The 21575-nt window shown below is 43.8% G+C and overlaps 1 protein-coding gene across 1 annotated transcript in view; it reads left to right on the top strand.

Annotated features, from left to right (window-relative positions):
- The window catches only part of megf11 (multiple EGF-like-domains 11), a gene marked incomplete at its 5' end in the record, with an annotated part of 215223 nt that overhangs the window by 43359 nt on the left and 150289 nt on the right, over positions 1–21575 (top strand). Inside the window, one exon of the mRNA XM_084334568.1 lies at positions 1486–1578. Coding sequence (XP_084190694.1) covers positions 1486–1578 — 93 coding nt within the window. The remainder of the gene's footprint in view (positions 1–1485; positions 1579–21575) is intronic.

Below are 21575 nucleotides of genomic sequence, written 5' to 3'. Positions count from 1 at the left end.
CTCCACCATAGTGTTCCAACAACATACTGTAGACACACAGTCACCTCCAGCTCCACCATAGTGTTCCAACAACATACTGCAGACACACAGTCACCTCCAGCTCCACCATAGTGTTCCAACAAAATAGACACACAGTCACCTCCAGCTCCACCATAGTGTTCCAACAACATACTGCTGACACACAGTCACCTCCAGCTCCACCATAGTGTTCCAACAAAATAGATACACAGTCACCTCCAGCTCCACCATAGTGTGCCGACAAAATAGATACACAGTCACCTCCAGCTCCACCATAGTGTTCCAACAAAATAGATACAGTCACCTTCAGCTGCACCATAGTGTGCTGGGATTGTTATTGTGATTTAGCTTGTGTACCACAGTTGTTGGTGTTCATTTTGAATGGTTGCGTAGCAACCAGATAGTTTACAAGAAATGCAATGGAGACACAAACCAAACCCTACCATACCATGCTAGACCATGGCATGGCATGGCTAGCGCCAGCCAGGCTGAACATAGCTAATGGAGACAAGGTGTTGACACAGGCGCCCCCAGCATCCTCGCTGCTTGGAGAATATTGCAACTGTTGTTGTGCTATTTCTTTCCATCCTCAACCAAGACGTAACAACAAGTGAAGCACAAGAATAAGAACTTTGAGATCTGATCAGTTAGGGGGCTGATGCCTCTATCTGCCCTGCTGCCCTTGGGTTGGCTGTACAGTAGCTATCACCCCTTTACTGGCCTCATTGCTGATCCCCATCAGGGAAAGGTCGTTCTAGTCGTAACAATGACAGTTTCGTTCCACAGATAAGAGCCTGTCTGTCTCAACCCCACTGACCAGGTGACCTTGGCTACCACCGAATTATTCATGCAAAGTAGCTATTTTTGTTGTTCTTCCAGCCTCACCAGAACTGGCACGGTGGCAAAAACTCCATATAGGTCACTTTATTACCCGGTGAACTAAACTTCCAGCTCCACGGCGCATGCCACCAGGAATACTAATTACAGGCCCAATCAATTCTTCTTCGTGTTACTCGATATGAATGATCAAGAAAACCGCACACTTAGTAAACACTGCAGAGTCTCGGCTACATAAAAGCAATGCTCTGCCGAACCACTGGCTGATCAAATTAGGGGGGATTTACAGCTTATTTCTTTGCGGCTCGGACCGCTGATAACGGCTCGTCGTCAGGAGCAGGACTGAGACGTTGAGCAGGAAATCAACCCTAGTGTTTATGTCGAGTGGTAGAGATGGACGTTAGATATGAGCCACGGGGGCATTAGGGGGATATTGAGTTTAAATTGTATGGTCCTTCCTCGTTCAGCTGTTATCTATGTGGTTATCATCGTACAGTTTGATGGTGTTTTAGTGTGAGTGCGGTGTGTGTGTGTGTGTGTGTGTGTGTGTGTGTGTGTGTGTGTGTGTGTGTGTGTGTGTGTGTGTGTCAGCATACTATACATGTCTCTCTCCCTCTGTGTGTCTCTCAGCTCTGTGCACGGAGGACTGCGCGCATGGCCGCTGTGTGTCTCCTGACACCTGCCAGTGTGAGCCTGGCTGGGGGGGGCTGGACTGCTCCAGTGGTGAGTGTGTATTTCACTTCTATACGTCTCAGCATCTGTCAACTTAAAGCTGTGCTGTGTCATTTTGTGAGGAAAAACGTCTCCCGAGAACAGTCATTTGAAAATTAATTATTTTAGGTCTCACGTCATCAGTCAATGTCTATATCGTATGCCGTTGTAAATCAAAACTGAGTTTTTTTCCCCAGGGACTCTTAATCAAGCTTAAGGCTGGAAGATACTTATTTGCATTGTAAAATATGTAGGCCTACTGTAAAGTAAATGCCCGGCCCTGCACATGTAAACAACAGGAACCATAGCTATTTTTCTAGCTTTTATCAGTTTATTATTGTTGTTTCCGTCGTTCACCTTTCCCTCATCAAACGTCACAGTGCAACTGTAGTGTTCACAGTTAGTCCAACACAATTGACCTGTCTCAAACCCTGCCCTCTTTTATTGATCCTCCAATCAAAAGATGGTGGGGGGCGGGAGGGTGCCCCAGTGGCGAACCACATAACGTGCTGAGTCGCGGCACGGCCGACCCGGGTTCGATTCCCGACCCCGTCGTTATTTGCCGAATGTCTTCCCCCCACTCTGTCTCCCGTTCCTCCTCTCTCTCTCTCTCTCTCTCTACTGGACTGCCCAGTAGATAAAAGCGATAAACGCAAAAAAATAAATCTTTAAAAAGAGGGGTTTGAGAGAGGCCCATTTGCTGTGAAACATGCAGTTGTGTTTGTTTGCCTCGACGTGGGTGTGTCTTAAAGCAGCTCAGCTCGTACTCCTTCCTGTTTAGCAAACACAGCCAATGGAACAGGTACGTCACAAGGAATTAATTTCACCATCTGCTGGAAGTGGAAGTGATCTCCTTGATGAATACAGTGGATGGATGGCTGGTTGCACCCCCCCCCCCCCCCCCTTGTGTCCCGCCTTGCTCTCTATTATGGTCTTTATCATGATTAGACTGGAGCCTATGACTTGTGTGTGTGTGTGTGTGTGTGTGTGTGTGTGTGTGTGTGTGTGTGTGTGTGTGTGTGTGTGTGTGTGTGTGTGTGTGTGTGTGTGTGTGTGTGTGTGTGTGTGTGTGTGTGTGTGTGTGTGTGTGTGTGTGTGTGTGTGGCGGGATGAGGAATCGATGCCAATCTGAAACAAACCATTGAGCCTGGCGGTGTGTTTACTGGGGGTTACCTCCGGCTCCCAGAGGAGGACTGGAGGGGGGGGCTGGGGGGGGGGGGGGTTATCAACATCCGTTCTGCAATCAGCTAAATGCTGAAGCTTCACTGAGCACAGACACAATCTATTGACTCCTCTGTGATATGTATGTGCTCAGCAGGACATGAGAGGTAGTGGAAGTGAATGTAAATGGGCTGTTCTACCCTGGTCACGAATAGATGAGCAAATGTCCATGAGCCAACCTGCCTTCTCCTTCACTAGCTTCATGTGTTGTCCTGCTCACCTGAGGATGTGCTTTGCAGTGGGATAACTAATAGCACCTTCCTGACTCTGAATCCTTAAATCCAGCCAGCTTCACAGCACCACACACTTATTGCCCTCGGAAGGCATATTTAGGAATGAGTAACGGTGGCTCAAATAATATCTGTAGTGTTGTATATTTCCATGAGTTTTCATTAACAAAAGAGCCATTCGCCTGATTACCCACTGTGTGTAAATCAGTGGTGCCGTTCCATTGGAGGTGGATTCATGGGCGTAAATGACAAGGCTGAGCTGCTTGTCGCTTCCTATACTCCTTACAGACTGGTGAGGGTCCAAGGCTTTACTCTCAGGGAAGGGGGTAGGGGTAGGGGTCCGTGTAGGGCACCTGTCCCGCTCTGCTTTGGTTAGGAGCCTTCTCGCCTGCAGGTGCCGGGCTAATCCGCCTTATTAAAACCAGACCTGATGATTGAGACAGAGGCATTATTCATAACTTCAGATTTCCATACCGGGCATGGGTCCAGGCTTTTTCATTTACGAGCTTTCATCTGTAGAAATGAGGAATGTGTGCCAATTCTTCTAATTAAATCGGCCCTATTTTTCCTTCACATAAATGGCGCAGCTTTTTTCTTTTTTTTCCACTATACATTCTGACTCCCTGGTGGTGGGGATATGTGATTGGAGCTTTAGCAGTGTCCGTGTAAGTGGATTCCATCGCTACATTATTTCCTACCGCTACCTTGGATGAAAAGCACCTATTCAGTTCAACACAATCAAATCCACAGTTCATTCAGCCAGTTGTTTGTTTTGTTTTTTTCTACAGCCATTGTGGTAGAGTTGAGGTATTTTGTACTCAAATAAAAGCCAATTCCCTGGCAGCGCCGCTGTGAGTAGACAGAATGAGCCTGTAGCCGCTCGCGGACAGATGTGTGAGCGTGATAGAAAGTGTGTCGTCCTGGCTCCGAGATGAAGCGCAGCTGGGGGACGCTGAGCAGCCTAAAGCCGAAGTGACAGCCTTTCAGCCAATCATCTGGAGCCGCATCAAAGGCTTGGGCCTGCTTTTCTGGAGCAGCACCCACCAGGAAACAGTTCGCTATATGGGTCAGGTGGCGAGAATATAGAGTTGGGACGGTTAGAGGCCAGAAAGAAGGAGGGAGATATGTAGGAAGTCTTATAGCGGGGGGTTGTGGGGTGGGGTGGGGGAGGGTGGAGGCAGAGCTGACCAAACAGATCACCTGTTCTCACCCTGCTGGTGTCCACCTGCTGTAGCCTCCAGACATGTCATTCGTATCTTTCCACCCTCCCCCCCCCCCCCCCCTTGCCCTTGGAGTCCTGGGGTGTCTGCGAGTAATCTCAAGGCCACTGCAGACTGGGCAGTGGTGGTGGATGTGGAGCAGAAAGCCCTGTAAATACAATACCTCACCTACATACATCTACTGTTGACCTTTGACCTTTGAGTCGGTGCCCATGGGGGCTCAGCAAGAGGGAGGGGTGTTAGGTTCTGTGTACCCAGTAGATAGAACTAATTCCATGAATTAGATTTCCACGTCCCCATATTCGCACAGCGCCATTTTGCTCTTATGTCACACTAGGGTTGGGATTCCTCTCCCCAAACTGTTCCCACCCGAGGTGAGTGGATGGAAAACATCCAAAAAAGACTTCAATAGATGTATTCCTGCAATTTCAGTGTCTGCAGATTTCTTTGATTGTTCTGTCTGCCCTGTACTCTGTGTTTTGTTTGTTTCTCCGTTTGCTGCTTTGCTTTCTATTTCCTTTTCATTGAAATATATTTTTGTGTTGTGTAGTGGTTAATACTTTGTATTGTATCAACAGGGTTCTATTGGAAACGAGAACCTTTCTCACTGGGATTTTCCACGCTTAAATAATAAAAGACACAAGGTGTCAGAAAGAATCCGAGGCTTTGTAAATCAGAGACAAAAACAATTCTCCTAGAACTAAATTCAGATAGCTCTCTCCTAAGGAACTACACAGTCTGTTTGGCTTGTGTGCGTAAGTGTGTGTGTGTGTGTGTTTGTGTGTGTTTGTGTGTGTTTGTGTGTGACGCTGAAGAGAGAAATGCACAGTACAAGGGATGGGAAAATACAAACTTTCTAGAATAGAGACAAATTGGTTTAGTGAAAAACGATGTATTTCTAATTATGAAAAAACATAATTATTACAATTATGAGTGAGGAAGCAGACCTCTTCTCTAAAGCTTGGCTATCGATGACCCCGTCCTTCAGGACTGTGCGACACCCCCCCCCCCCCCCCAGCCTCTCCTTATGGTTTAATCGCTCATGATGGCTCTGTCTGTCACACAGGGTCACTATGCTACAGTAATAACAGCCTTCACATAAAGACAATGATAAAGACAGATGGCGTGAATGTGTTGGATATATTTAGCCACGACTGCCGTTGCTGGTTAAATAGCTGCAGCGGGGCCTCCTCGTTGGTCCTGTGAGCTTCAGTCGGATGGACGCTGGGTAAACGGGGTGAGCTTAACCCTTTCACTACCACACTACCAAAGGGGTAACCCTTTCCCCGTGACAATAGTGTGGTAGTGAAAAGGTTAACCTTCTGTAGTGTGGTAGTGAAAGGGTTAACCCTTTGTCATGTGGCAGTGAAAGGGTTAACCTTCTGTATTGTCACAGTGAAAGGGTAAACCTTTGGTAGTGTGGAACCTTTAGGTGTGTGTTCTATGTTCTTCCTCAGAGCCGTGAGAATTTCTCTTATTCCCACTTGGATATGTTCACCCGGGTCGTCCAGAGATTCTAAAATCAATATATATATCAAGTGTTTGGAAAAGTCAGAGGGGTAAGTTTTCCCCCCGGCATTGTTGTAAAACCAGAGGCCGTCCTCTGTGTTCAGAGGAGAAATCTATCACACCTAATAGCCAAATCGAATGCGTATCTCCCAGGTTGATCAGCCGTGGACCACGAGGTAACATATTCCTCCCTAATGCATTCTAATGGGCAGGAGGCCTTTGCCGCGGATGATATGATAAATGTGCTGCTGGAAAGTGTGTTCACAGGATACGGTATCGAACACAATGTGGGCCACATAACACTGTTACCGGACGGTAATGGCTGTTAGCCTGTTTATCACTACAGTAAATGCCAGTACGTAGAGGTCTTTAGTGTTGGAAGTGGTTTCCTTTTGGAGAAACTCTAGTTGTCTTTATTGTTTTCACCGTGTTGAAGTAATTTTTTTTACAATGATATCCATTCTTGCTTTGGGCTTGATACCATAATGGATTGGGTCAGAGGCAGAGCCCAGATATATACTTCATACTGGCCTGTTTCATCGCATTATATTTCATACCCCAGGCAGGCATAGGTGTAACCAGGCCAAGACCATACAGTTCTGCTTTCGGTTTTGTTCAATAGTGAGAAGCCTCATTGGGCATTTCATCGATTCTCTTTCTTTTTTTTGGCCTTTCTACTTTGTTCCCATATCCCCAAATCTGTCTTCATGCCAATTCCCTCCTGGTTGTTGCCCTACTGTCGGTCTGGGGAGGGTGTAGACTACCACATGCCTCCTCCGACACACATGTGGAGTTGCCTGCCGCTTCTTTTCACCTGACAGTGAGGAGTTTCACTGGGAGAGCATAACACATGCTAAGGTTCATGCCATCTCCCTCAGATCCCCTCCCTGCTGAACAGGTGCCAGTAGGAGTCGCTATTAAAGCAGTAAAAGACAGGCCCTAGTGGAAGGCAGAGTAAAATAAATTGGTTTTAAGGCTGGCCTTGAAGGCAGCAAGGGAGTCTGAGGCCTACCCCATCGGCTTCTCACCTGCGAACACTGCCAGTTGTGTTCGTAGGGACAATTGACCGAGCCCAGAGGTATCGCTGTGTCTGGCTGTGTGACGTCAACTTGTCAGCAGGAAATAACCGCACCCGGATAGCTTAGCAAGCAGCATATCAGACGTTGTCGCTCTTGGGATTTTGGACACCCATTTATTATTAAAAACATAAATTTAGGCCTATGTCTTTGTCTATCTGTGGCTCTATATTCATCCATTGCACAGGTAGATACAACAAATAGATTCACAGCTACATCATTACGAGAGAATTTACTAGACAAGTTAGCGCTGTGCCGGACGGCAGGTGGACAGGAAGTGAAGTGAGTCACTGGCTCAAGTTAGGTCAAATTAAACCTGTTGCTACATCAGGTACAACAAGGAGCGCCACTTAACACATTGGCGGCCACTGGGATGCGTCTAATATCACTCTAGACGACCAGCATATGTAAACAGACTTGCACAGTCCATGGGGCTGTTTGTAGAGCTAAATCTATACTTTATAGTATTGCTATCTGTCCATTCTCATTGTCAATTGAGACCATAAACCGTCCCTTCAAAATGGCTTAAAGAAAAAAAAAATCATCAATACGTTCTCATTTTATAGCGCCGTGAATTATACGGGATTTGGTCTAGTATATTTCCTGGAAGGCTGGATAAAGGGCTAATACCTACTAACGTTATATCCAATGGCATTTCCGTTATACAGAAGCTACAGTTAAAACTCAAACTGCATATGATCGGTACGATCCTCAAGCATGTATGCATGAAAGGGGGGGCGGGGGACGTCATTTCTGATTATTGATTACCAATAACCGTGTTCATCTCAGTAGCCACATACGCTGATCACCTGGTTGAGTATCATAACAAGCTCTGATCAGCATGTAATTTACGTGAAAAAGATCTTACCATGAGCCGGTTGGATCCCCCCGAGCATTTCCCAGTTATCGATCGCTGCCAAGAAAAAAGCTCTCCATTTCTCCATTTCCTCATCCAAGTCAATTCATTGGAAATTTGTTTCACTTTCTGTATTCGCTCGTAAATTTTCACCTAGATCCCTGATTCACACACCCCCACGTGGGATATCATTGGAAAGCTACACTCATTCGCTACAACGTTGATCAATAATTTTCGCAATCGGCAGATGATTGACAGTTCTGGAGCCTCTGGAGTCCGGGGTGGTAATCTGACGCGCACGTAAAAAGTCGCACGCCTGACATATCGGCATGTAACTCGAGAACTGAGGCACGGATTGAGGTGCCAATCGAACGGCAACAAATAGAGCTTTAATTCGTCATTTATATGTTCTGCGAAAAATGCAGCCCGAGCCTTCAGACGCTCGCAAAGTGCCGTGAAAAACAATGAAACCCGGACATTTTCATGAATTTATAAAAAAACTGACCCCCTGGACACTGGACAGGGCGTGAAAAGAGGACATGTCCGGGCAAAAGAGGACGTTTGGTCACCCTATCATAGTATTGCTGTGTTTGTTTGTGTTTGATCGCAGAAATCCTGATTTTCTAACGGCATTGATTGATTGATTGATTTAAAACTTTATTAAATGAATTGCAGAATGGGTACAATACAGTAGCGCTCAATAGCCTCGCTAGTGTAATGTTAAGTCCCTCATTACCCCAATCAATCAGATTATATTTCTTTAAATGTGCCTGCTGGCTAATGGAATGAATAATCGAATGAGATCTGTTGCTAGCGAAAATAATTAGTTCAATTCTTTCAGAATAAGTAGATACAAACAAGCCCAAAGAGTATCTAATTTATACGAATTAATAGATACTTATGACAGTGATACAATTCAACAATCCACAGTCCATGCATAAAGACGCTTCAATTTATGCTTGAATGAAACACAATCCGGGCGCTCTGTTAACACTTTAATCGCCATGGGTTAAATTCATAATTTACCATCCCTCGCCAGCTCTATTTGTCTATGGAGAAGTTCCCCTTCTTTGCAGGGCTATAACTTTTTAAATTCTATAGCTAAATTGCCATTATTATGGCCCATGCAATGTCCTATATGTTTTGTTCAGGGTGTAGCAACGTTAAACTTTTTCATTCACATATTCATACTAAAATATGGTCTAAAGTATAAGTATGTTTTTATCGTTTTCTGCAGCTTTCTCCAGAACTTGATTTATAGCTCCAAATGCATTATATGCATGATGAAATACAGTTTGATAGCGATCTGTGCCAGATAATAAATTTCAACTGGAGGTACTTCTAGAAGTTTCTACGTATCATCTGATGATGACCGGATGGGCGGGGGATCGTTTATAATTCCGTGGGCAGCGTTAGATGATTCATCCAGAGTGGGTCATATGTTCATCAGATCAGTTAGTATAGAAGACGTTAGAAAATAACGTTGAAACTCACCGTGGCTTCCTCGCGCCTCTGGCAGATGAGCGTGGAACAGAATTTTTTCTATTATGGGATGGAGAAATGCCCGATCCATTTCCAGGTTGTATAATAGTATACTGTACGTCCAAATCATGTTGTTTTTTCGAGTTATTTGCACCGATCGATGTTCACTGTGTCAATACGGAGTCTCTCTAACGATAGCGAGTGGCCGGACCACATATGGATGAGCACTACCGGTTCAAAGGTTAATTTCCGGCTGGCGATCTGCCGATCGGCCACCAGATGGCGCTCTTGAACCGCTAGAGAGTTGAGTGGAGCTTTGCACTGTGTCTCAGGGCTCCGGAAAGGAAATATGATTTCGATGACAGATTTTCGAAATATTGACATCAAAGACGAGTTACAGAATGAGCATGCTCGGAATGACGTGAAAACTCGTTCCCGGCGATCATAGTGTTAAGCAAATACAACAGCGGAGAATATGAAACTAATCAGAGCCAAACGCCCGATAGGTTTCATTCATTAAAAATATCCCCGCGGGATTCACATTTGCAATGCTCCCTTATTAACCCTTTGATCGCCGGGGTTAAATTCATAATTTACCATCCCTCGCCAGCCGTATTTAGCATGGAGAAGTTCCCCTTCTTTGCAGGGCTATAACTTTTTAAATTTATTGCTAAATTGACATTACCATGGCCCATTCAAAGTCCTATATCTATTGTTCAGGGTGTAGCAATGTAATACTTTTTCATTCACATATTCATACTAAAATACGGTCTAAAGTATAAGTATGTTTTTATCGTTTTCTGCAGCTTTCTCCAGAACGTGATTTATAGCCCCAAATGCATTATATTGATGATTGTATACAGTTTGATAGCAATCGGCGCGAGATAAAAAATTTCAAATGGACGTACTTCTAGAAGTTACTACGTATGATCTGATGATGACCGGATGGGCGGGGGGTCGTTTATAATTCCGTAGGCAACGTTATATCATTCATCTAGTGTGGGTGATATGATCATTGGAGCAGTTAGTATAGAATACATTACAAAATAACGCTGAAACTCACCGTAGCTTCCTCGCGCCGTTGGGAGATGAGCGTGGAACAGAATTTTTTCTATTATGGGATATAGAAATACCCGATCCATTTCCAGGTTGTATAATAGTATATACGTCCAAATCATGTTGTTTATCGACCGGGACCTATAGCGAGTGATCGGACCAAATTGAAATTAGCACCAGCGTCCACTTCCCTGTTTATGCCCTGGGCGATCTGCCGATCGGCCACCAGATGGCGCTCTTGAACCGTTAGAGAGTTGACAGGGGCTCACCAGTACATATAATGTCTCCGGGGGAGAAATATGATTTCGATCACAGATTTTTGAAATATTGATATCAATGACGCTGTACAGCGTCATCGGCAGAATAAGCATGGCGGGGAATGACGCTGAAAAGCGTCAACGGCGATTAAAGGGTTAAAATAACCACTAGTGTGTGTATCGCGACTCCGAGCACCGTATATATGACATGCATTATTTAGGTCAAAGTAAATCCATAGGCTGAATATGATTTATTATCAGCATTTTAGGTCTATTATTTTACATTTCAAAAGCCCCCTCTAGAAAAACGAATCACTAAAACATAATTCAGAATGGTATAATGGGATCTAGACTGTGAGAATTATTTCAGGAAGCTCTTTGCGAGGGCGTGGCCATGGTTTATCCAGCTAACTGAACTAAACCCTGCCCTCGACCAGGTTCAAACTTTTTGATCTGTTGCCATAGCGATTTAGAAAATCCGACGTCGGGAACGGAAAGGTCTGGCTTAAGTCAAGCTATGCTGAAAATTATCCGGCTAACTCAGTTAGCCAGGTATGAGGAACAGGGCCCTGGTTGTTATCACTCCACCAATACATCAGTAGGTTGTTATCACACCACCACCACATCAGCAGGTTGTTATCACTCCACCACCACATCAACATGTTGTTATCACTCCACCACCACATCAACATGTTGTTATCACTGCACCACATCAGCAGGTTGTTATCACTCCACCACATCAACATGTTGTTATCACTCCACCACACCAGCAGGTTGTTATCACTCCACCACATCAGCAGGTTGTTATCACTCCACCACATCAACATGTTGTTATCACTCCACCACATCAGCAGGTTGTTATCACTCCACCACATCAGCAGGTTGTTATCACTCCACCACACCAGCAGGTTGTTATCACTCCACCACATCAGCAGGTTGTTATCACTCCACCACACCAGCAGGTTGTTATCACTCCACCACCACCACATCAACATGTTGTTATCACTCCACCAAAACACCAGCAGGTTGTTATCATTCCACCAAAACACCAGCAGGTTGTTATCACACCACCACGTGTGTCTGTGTGTGTGTGTACATCCATGAGACTTTTAAGAGTATGTGCAACTGTACATGCAACAAGTTACTTGTTGAGAAGCCAAATTAGCAGAGAGAGAAACCGCTGTGATAATGAAATAGACTGGGACCATATCTCTGTGTGAACTTTGAAAAGCAGAGTCTGAATCAATATAATTCCTCATTATACAAGTGTGTGGAAATTCTGCTTGGGTGCAATGATTAATATTCTCACTGTAGTGTTCTGAAAGGGGCTTGTACTGCCACGGCTGGATACAGGCAATGCGCCAGTCAATGCTGGCTGTCTCAGCGTGTGTGTGTGTTTGTGTGTGTGTGTGTGTGTGTGTGTGTGTGTGTGTGTGTGTGTGTGTGTGTGTGTGTGTGTGTGTGTGTGTGTGTGTGTGTGTGTGTGTGTGTGTGTGTGTGTGTGTGTGTCTGTGTCTGTGTCTGTGTGTGTGTGTGTGTGTGTGTGTGTGTGTGTGTGTGTGTGTGTGTGTGTGTGTGTAGCCCCTTTCTGGGGGGCAGGAATATAGAGTTGGGACAGTTAGTGGCCAGAAAGAAGGAGGGAGAAATATTGGGATGTTCTGATCCTTGATGTTCCGATCCTGGTTGTTCTGATCCTTGATGTTCCGATCCTGGTTGTTCCGATCCTGGTTGTCTGATCCTGGTTGTTCCGATCCTGGTTGTCTGATCCTGGTTGTTCCGATCCTGGTTGTCTGATCCTGGTTGTTCCGATCCTGGTTGTTCCGATCCTGGATGTTCCGATCCTGGTTGTTCCGATCCTGGTTGTTCCGATTCTGGTTGTCTGATCCTGGTTGTTCCGATTCTGGTTGTCTGATCCTGGTTGTTCCGGTCCTGGATGTTCCGATCCTGGATGTTCCGATCCTGGTTGTCTGATCCTGGTTGTTCCGATCCTGGTTGTTCCGATCCTGGATGTTCCGATCCTAGTTGTCTGATCCTGGTTGTTCCGATTCTGGTTGTCTGATCCTGGATGTTCCGATCCTGGTTGTCTGATCCTGGTTGTTCCGATCCTGGTTGTCTGATCCTGGTTGTTCCGATCCTGGTTGTCTGATCCTGGTTGTTCCGATCCTGGTTGTTCCGATCCTGGTTGTTCCGATCCTGGATGTTCCGATCCTAGTTGTCTGATCCTGGTTGTTCCGATTCTGGTTGTCTGATCCTGGTTGTTCCGGTCCTGGATGTTCCGATCCTGGATGTTCCGATCCTGGTTGTCTGATCCTGGTTGTTCCTATCCTGGTTGTCTGATCCTGGTTGTTCCGATCCTGGTTGTCTGATCCTGGTTGTTCCGATCCTGGTTGTTCCGATCCTGGTTTTACCGATCCTGGTTTTTCCGATCCTGGTTGTTCCGGTCCTGGCAGCGGAATCCCTGGGAGCATTGGGGCCAGGTTGTTTACTACGTATGTGACAGTGTTGTTTATTGTACTGAAGCAGAGAGACAGACAGAGAGAGAAAGAGAGAGAGAGAGAGAGAGAGAGAGAGAGAGAGAGAGAGAGAGAGAGAGAGAGAGAGAGAGAGAGAGACACACACACACACAGACACATAGAGAAAAAGAGAGAGACAAAGAAGAAGAGCGAGAGAGAGAGACATAGAGACAGAGAGTTTGTTTATAGAGAGACAAAAAGAGACAGAGAGAGAGAGTTTGTTTGTTGAGATATTAGTTTACTGCACTGCTGTGACCCCACACAGATAGGGGAGGAGTGGGACATCTCCACGGAGAAGAAACACATATTGATGTTTACTATTTAACACAAGAGATTGAATTGGATTTAGACTCTGAATGGTGCGGTCAGGCATAGCTGATGAAGAATGGATGACGTGTTTGGCTGTTGTTGTTTCTTTAATTGTGTCTCTCAGATCTCTGTGTGGTTTGTGTGATTTAACCTCTGTCATTGTCTATTGCTTGGTGTGTCGTTTCTTTAAATAGAAATCACTGTGGTGGGATTTCAAATGGTTGATGGGGACCTGGGAGTTTGTTGGATGAAACATGGGACACATTATTGACTAATGGCTGTGTTGCTGAGTGCCTTGTTTGCACACATACACATTTTGCACACATTATTTGGATTCAACAAATGAAATCATTGTCAATTGAAATAGATATTCAGTATAAGGCCCCAGGATCGTGAGCTTTTGGGGAAATGTGCTTAATGAGCAATTAGTACCACAATAAACAAGAAACATGATTCTACACCAAGCCAGATCTGTTACTGAGATGCTCATTCTCTTCCCTAACGGGTCTCAAGACTCCAGAGGTTCAGTCTATGTCTTGTAGATATCAAGTACACACACAAAAGAAATCCACCATATGTTTAATGGACTGTCTCTCCTCCTAGCGTGCAAAGCTAAAGTGACCCAACTGAAAAAGTTTAGTTTCTCCAGAAGCCCTTTGTTATACTTTTACATGGTGGAGGGAATACTTACTGTCTGTGGTGTATATTCACATTGTGGTTTAAGTGTGGTGTCACTAATTGGTGGTTTGTGATTGACACACTGTTTCTTTGTTTTTCCTTGTAACTAAAATAGCCGCCCTTATCATTTATCACAGGTGTGGTGATGAGGCACCACGCCCTATGTAAGCAGGCCAGAGTGCAGTCTGCAGCTGTCGTTCGTCACTTGGTCTCCAGAGTCCTGTCTCGCCTGAAGTGCTCACTTGTGCTCTCACTGCCTTTTGGCCATTTTTGCTGTTTGACCATTTTTTCTTTGTTCTATTTTTGCCCATGTGCTGTATTTTGTTATATCCTGAACTATGGAGTCTGGAGCACCCAGCTCACCATTCTTTTTTGTCCTTTAAAAATAGTGCAAATAAATACTGTTAATTTTGAAAACTTGTCCGCTTTCCTGTATCCACCTGTTTGCATTCAAGGCCTACCGGGAAAACGAGCCATATTTTCCTGACTGCTCAGGCCTTAGAGCAAGTCAATTAGGCTTGTGAATGTAACACCCTTGAACACAGGATGGAAGAACTTGTGACTGTAACTTTCACCAGCAAAAACAACGAAATACAAAAGAATTGCAGTGATGGCGGTAATGAGCTTAACCCCATGGTAGGTGTCACACGACTGATGTGGTTATTCTCGATTCTTGTACCGGATCTCCTCTCTGGTAAACAAGAATACCCTGAAGACTCTGGCAGGAGCACTCATTCAGGGGTACTACGACTATGCTTGCACCTCATGGTACCAAAGCACCTCAAAGGCGCTAAAAACTAAATTACAAACATCTCAAAACAAACTGGTCAGACTACTGCTTGACCTTACTCCTAGAACCCACCTCACCCCTGCCCACTTTGACAACCTAGGATGGCTTAGAGTAGACGACAGAGTACAGCAACTTGCAATGGGCCTGGTCTACAAGATACACTACACGACCAAGGTACCCATGTACATGTCAAAATACTTCCCAAAGGTCAGTGAATACCACGATCACAACACCAGAGGGAGCTCCACAAATCATGTTAAACCCAGATTCGGCTCAAATAAGGGACTAAACACGTTTCGCAAGTATGCCACATCAATGTGGAACGCCCTACCCAAAGCTGTAAAGGAATGTGGATCACTACCCACTTTCAAAACCTCTCTCAAGGGACACCTACGGGAGACTGCAATTCAACACTGGCCCCTGTAAATATCCTAACCCAACCCCCTCCAATGTACAGTCATTTACCTAGTATGGTTTTGTCAATAGTCCAATGTACAATTTTGTTTGTTTGTACAGTGTCCCCCCCCCCCCCTCAATGTACAGTTTTGCTTGTATATACAGTGTGCCCCCCCCCCCCCCCCCCCCAACCACCTCCAATGTAGATTACCCAGTATGGTTGTCAATATCCCAGTGTACCCAACCCCCCCCCCCCACCCAACCTCCTCCAATGTACAGTTTCTACGTCAAATGTATATACTCCCTTTTCCTGACTCCTTCTGTATCACAAACAGTACTGTATTTGCAAATCTGGTATGTCATAAATGTATAGATGTAGCAGTACTGACTATCTGTATGTCATGTATGTCATATATGTCCTGATGAATTGAAAATGGGGGACCCTGATGTAAACAAGACGAAAGTCTTTCTCTGGTCTGCATCCCCTTAACAATTGTGTGTATTGAGCTGTACTGTATTGTACCCATTCTGCAATCTGTTAATAAAGTTTTCAATCAATCAATCAAAACTCATAGCCCTATTAAGTCAGTGTAATAGTGTAATAGTGTACTAGTGTAATAATGTGTACTAGTGTAATAGTGGGTAATAATGTAATTGTGTGATAGTGTACACGTGTGAAAGTGTTTAATAATGTAATAGTGGGTAATAATTGAATAGTGTGATAGTATACTAGTGTGAAAGTGTGTAATAATGTAATAGTGGGTAATAATGTAATAGTGTTCCAGTGTACTAGTGTGAAAGTGTGTAATAATGTAATAATGTAATAATGTAATAGTGTAATAGTGTTCTAGTGTGATAGTGTACTAGTGTAATAGTGTTATAGCATACTAGTGTAAGAGTGTCATAGCATACTGTACTAATGTAATAGTGTGATAGTGTACTAGTGTAATAGTGTGTAATAGTGTGATAGGGGGTAATAATGTACTAGTCTGATAGTGTACTAGTGTGAACGTACACTCCAACCTAACAAGGCCTAACAAGGCCACTGGCCATGACAACATCCCCTCCAAATTCCTCAGAGACTCAGCAGCCGCCATCACCCCAGTCATCACACATAATAAACCTCTCCATAAAACAGGGACACGTCCCCAAGGACTTCAAAATTGCGAGAGTGACCCACCTGCACAAAAAGGGCAGCAAATTAGACCCAGGCAACTACCGCCCTGTTTCTATCCTTACCTCCATCTCGAAAGTCATGGAAAAAATAGTCTACGAACAGGTCGAAAAGTACCTTGCGGAAAAAAATCAAATCTACGAATTCCAATCTGGCTTCAGAACATCCCACTCCACTGACACATGCCTTCTCTATTTAAATGACCACATCAAACAAGAGGTGGACGCGGGCAAATATTGCAGCATGGTCATGCTGGAGCTACAAAAGGCCTTCGACACTGTCAATCACTCCATTCTGATTGACAAGCTAAAAGCAATTGGTTTTGATAGTCTATCAGTGAGCTGGATGCAATCCTACCTGGAGGGGAGAGAACAGATGGTGGAGGTAAACGGTACCCTATCTGTCGTCGTCGTCCCCCCCCCCCCCTCCTCCCAGTGAGTTGTGGTGTTCCACAAGGAAGCATACTAGGTCCGCTACTGTAGGGGTGGACGGTATAAACGGTATACGGTATAAACAGTATGAATTTGCGCTACGGTATGGATTTTGACTATACCTTGTGACCGGTAGAGCAGCTCTAAAATAGCAATGACGTCACGTAACCACAGCCAGGGCTCGACAGTGCGACTATTTCACTCGTATTTCCCCCTAAAAATAGATATGTGCAAACTGGAAAATATTATTTAGGAGCACAGAGGCATCGCGTAGTGGGCGTGTCAACGCGCAATTGTCATTTCTTAATAGACACAGAGCAGAGCGGACCTTCAATTCTAGAAGCAAACTAGCTCTTCCGCCCTGCGTTTGAAGGCTGTGTGACAACGCGCAGTTTCTATGTGTAATATAAACTGTAATGTAAACGAGTCCAATGGTCTAACATGCTTTGCATCCTCGCCATTCTGGAATAGCTCCACTCTAGCAGCCCCCTCCCTCCTTCTCTCTCTCTCACTCTGTCTCCCCATCCCTCTCTCTCTCTCTCTCTCTCTCTCTGCTAACAATCCTGATTCGATTCTTGAACCTATTTCATTAAAAAGGAAGATATTGATGGACATTAGCTATAGTATAGCTCAGCAGCTGTAACAGAATCATTTGATTATTTTGTATTATTTACATTTTAAGTTAACGACAAAAAAAAGCCAGCGGTGGACCGACATAACAAACGCTGTCACTGTTTACTTGTGTAACTAAGGACATGATTCCTTTTCAAACTGTCGATCAAAAGGGCTTTAAAGACATGGTCAAAGCACTGGATCCAAGATACGCGTTACCTGCCCGCAGACACTTGAGAAAAAGTTTTGCATTTTTCTATTGCAGTTTTGCACAATAACTGTTCTTAAAATACATCTGCACTATGTGAAATATGTCCTAGTAATACAAGAGTATAGTAATAGCTGCCATACCAGTGCTTTACCCCTTCAGAAGAATAAAAAAAAATAATTAAGATAAATTAATATACCGTGATATATACCGTTACCGTCTATGCTTCAAATTATACCGTGATATAAATTTTAGACCATACCGTCCAGCTCTACGCTACTGTTCCTAATTTATGCAAATTACATGTCGTCAGCTTGTGACTGCAACTTGTTCCTGTTCGCGGACGACTCAGCACTGCTGGTCTCTGACAAGAACAAGTTACAGGTTGAAAAAACCCTCAGCTCAGAACTCGGCAGAATCTGCACCTGGCTCGCTGATAACAAACTACCATTACACCTGGGCAAAACAGAGTCCATTCTCTTCGGATCAAATAACAAACTCAGCAAGACCGACGGCTTCTCAGTTACAGTGGGTGACAATATTGTCACAAGGAAAGATGAAATTACATACCTGGGTTCCATCCTAGAGGCAAATCTTTCCTGTGACAAAATGGCATCCAATGTAATCAAAAAAGTCAACCAACGAACTAGATTCTTGTACCGGATCTCCTGTCTGGTAAACAAGAATACCCTGAAGACTCTGGCAGGAGCACTCATTCAAGGGCACTACGACTATGCTTGCACCTCATGGTACCAAAGCACCTCAAAGGCACTAAAAAAACAGGTTACAAACATCACAAAACAAACTGGTCAGACTACTACTTGACCTTACTCCTAGAACCCACCTCACCCCTGCCCACTTTGACTACCTAGGATGGCTTAGAGTAGACGAGTAGAGTAGAGTACAGCAACTTGCAATGGATCTGGTCTACAAGATACACTATACGACTAAGGTACCCATGTACATGTCAAAATACTTCCCAAAGGTCAGTGAATACCACGCCCACAACACCAGAGGGAGTTCCACAAATCATGTTAAACCCAGATTCGGCACAAACAAGGGACTAAACACGTTTCGCAATTATGCCACAACAATGTGGAACGCCCTACCCACAGCCGTAAAAAGATGTGAATCCCTACCCACATTCAAAACCGCTCTTAAAGAGCACCTACGGGAGGCTGCAATTCGAAACTGGCCCCTGTAAATGTCCAAACCCAAACCCCCACCCCCTCCTAATAGACAGTCTCCTCCCAACCGCATGTAGGGCAGAACGGGGGACGTTGTCACATGGGTAGGTTGTCACATTCATTATATTTCACCACCAGAGGGTCCTGTCTCCCATATTTTGGTATTTAAATGTCCAGAATTGGGGTCAGAGTTCACCTACATTGTCATCTTTGGAGTAAAACAGCTGAACTTGAGGTGAGAGGACTTTTTGTGTTTCAAGTTCAAGTTTCAAGTTTCAAGTTTCTTTAATAGTTGTCATACAGAAGTACAGAATACTTTCATACAAAATGCTTCTTACTGTTACGCTCCAGAGACTGTGCTAGACAAGATAGTATCAAATAACATAGTATAGCATGTAATTTAGAAGTAGAAAATGAGGTCACAGTGTTCAGTATAGACATATGTACAATGTTCGATGCAGAATAGACGTAACTGAGTTACCATATAATATACAATACTATGCAGTGTACTAATGTACAGTACTATATAGTGCAAAGCAGAAATGGGATGAGGTACAATTTAGGTACAATTTACAGTAAGGTGTACGAGTTGTAGTGCAATCCTTCATCAATAAATATAAAGTGTGGGGAGTGGGTGCTACAGTGTGTTTGTTTAAAGTGAGTGTGTGCTATAAAGTGTGTGGAGTGGGTGCTACAGTGTGTTTGTTTAAAGTGAGTGTGTGCGTGTGGATGTGTGTGCTATGTGCGTTTGATGGTTGTTGTTGTGTAGTGTTCATTGTTCGTTTAGCAGCCTGATGGCCTGGGGATAGAAGCTTGTTTTTCATGTCCATTTGTAAATATTCCACTCCTCAGTATTTTTCTTCTAGGCTTTTACACAATTGGTTTATAATGAAACAATTATTACCCTTAAAAAGTGTGAAGGGATAGCTATAGTTTGATTGTTGTTAGCTAGCTAACTAGTTGTTAGATGGCTGTTAGCCTTGATGCTATCAAGACATTCCAGTTGGGGTTGGTCGTCACATTTTCTTTGGGGTTGGTTGTCACATGTTGTGTAGGCTATTATTGTTAGGCCGATTTATTGTGTTTTTATTTTGTTATATAGGATGGCCTAAAGATGTGTTTCCTGTTTATGTTCATGTTAAGATGCATTAAGTTATGTATTTGTCAACTTGTAAATGCAATTAAACTTTCAAATTTAGTTCTGCCTTCTTGTCTTCTTTTTAAGATTTTTCCCATTAAAACACATGGTGACAACCAACCCCATAGTGTGTGACAACCATCCCCATGATGGGGTTGGTTGTCACAATGTGTCAGAGTGTCTTTGATAGGTGATTAACTCTTTATTACAATACATTGGAAAATGAGAGGGATACACATTTCAAGCCAACATCTTAAGCTTTAATTTAATGTAGGAATGACTATTGGAAGATGTTTTGATGATGAGCAATTCACACTAGAGTAAAAAGTGTGACAACTATCCCTGTTCTCCCCTATATATTTTCTCCCCACCGTATGTATATTTTTTCTCCCACCCGCCCACCCCTCCTAATGTACAGTCTCCTCCCCATCATATCTATATATTCTCTGTTAGGATCTATGGGTAACAGTACTGTATATTTGCATATCGTATATGTCACAAATGTAACAGTACTATATACCTGTATGTCATGTATGTCCCTATGCCATAAATGTCATGATGTCATGTATGTTGTGTATGTCATAAATGTCACTATGAATTGAAAATGGGGGACCCTGATGTAAACAAGACAAACGTCTTTCTCTGGTCTGCATCCCCTTAACAATTGTGTGTATTGAGCCGTACTGTATTGTACCCATTCTGCAATCTGTTAAATAAAGTTTTCATTCATTCATTCATTCATTCATTCATTCATTCATTCATTCATTCATTCATTCATTCATTCATTCATTCATTCATTCATTCATTCAACGTGTGTAATAATGTAATAGTGGGTAATACTTGAATAGTATACTAGTGTGAAAGTGTAATAATGTAATAGTGAGTATTAGTAATAATGTTCTAGTGTAATAGTGTTCTAGTGTAATAGCGTTCTAGTGTACTAGTGTGATAGTGTAATAGTGTGTAATAGTGTAATAGGAATAGTGTAGGGAGACCTTCTTTCATTGGTAAAATATTTGCCCCGACCCCCTACTGTACACTTAAGCTTAACACATAACATGTAGGCTACTGTCTGTCTGCTGTCCTTGGTAGGTTAGTGACTTGTCAACACGGTTGGGCTTTTTTTTGATATGGTTAGGGTTATGTTGTGCAAGTGTGTTTTGGATACCGGTAATTATCATGAATGGTAATAGATGGTGTCTGCATTTTGTTAATTATTGTAGGCATGTTTGTTTGCTCTGTGAGAGAGAGAAGAAGAAATGTGTGGCTGCTTCCTAGTTATAAACATGTAGTTCTCATTTTGAGGATTTGCACATGCGCGCACATACTTAAACACACACAAGCATGCTCTCACACATGCCCATATACACACACACACACACACACACACACACACACACACACACACACACACACACACACACACACACACACACACACACACACACACACACACACACACACACACACACACAACACACACGAGAACACATCTCTTGTACAGTTTTCTATCACATAGCCCTCATTGGCTCTCTACAGATTGACTTTGTCCAGCTCAAGAAGATTTTTACCATCCCATTAAACAGGATTTATTGTTCCTCAAGAGCTCTCTGCTCCATTACCTTTGGGAAAATGCTAAAAGCCCTGTGTGTGTGTGAGTGTGTGT

The sequence above is a fragment of the Notolepis coatsorum genome (assembly GCF_963971535.1).
Source record: "Notolepis coatsorum genome assembly, chromosome: 18".
NCBI classification, from domain to species: domain Eukaryota; kingdom Metazoa; phylum Chordata; class Actinopteri; order Aulopiformes; family Paralepididae; genus Notolepis; species Notolepis coatsorum.
Note: the sequence above shows the minus strand (reverse complement) of the source record. Positions and strands in the feature narration are given on the sequence as shown.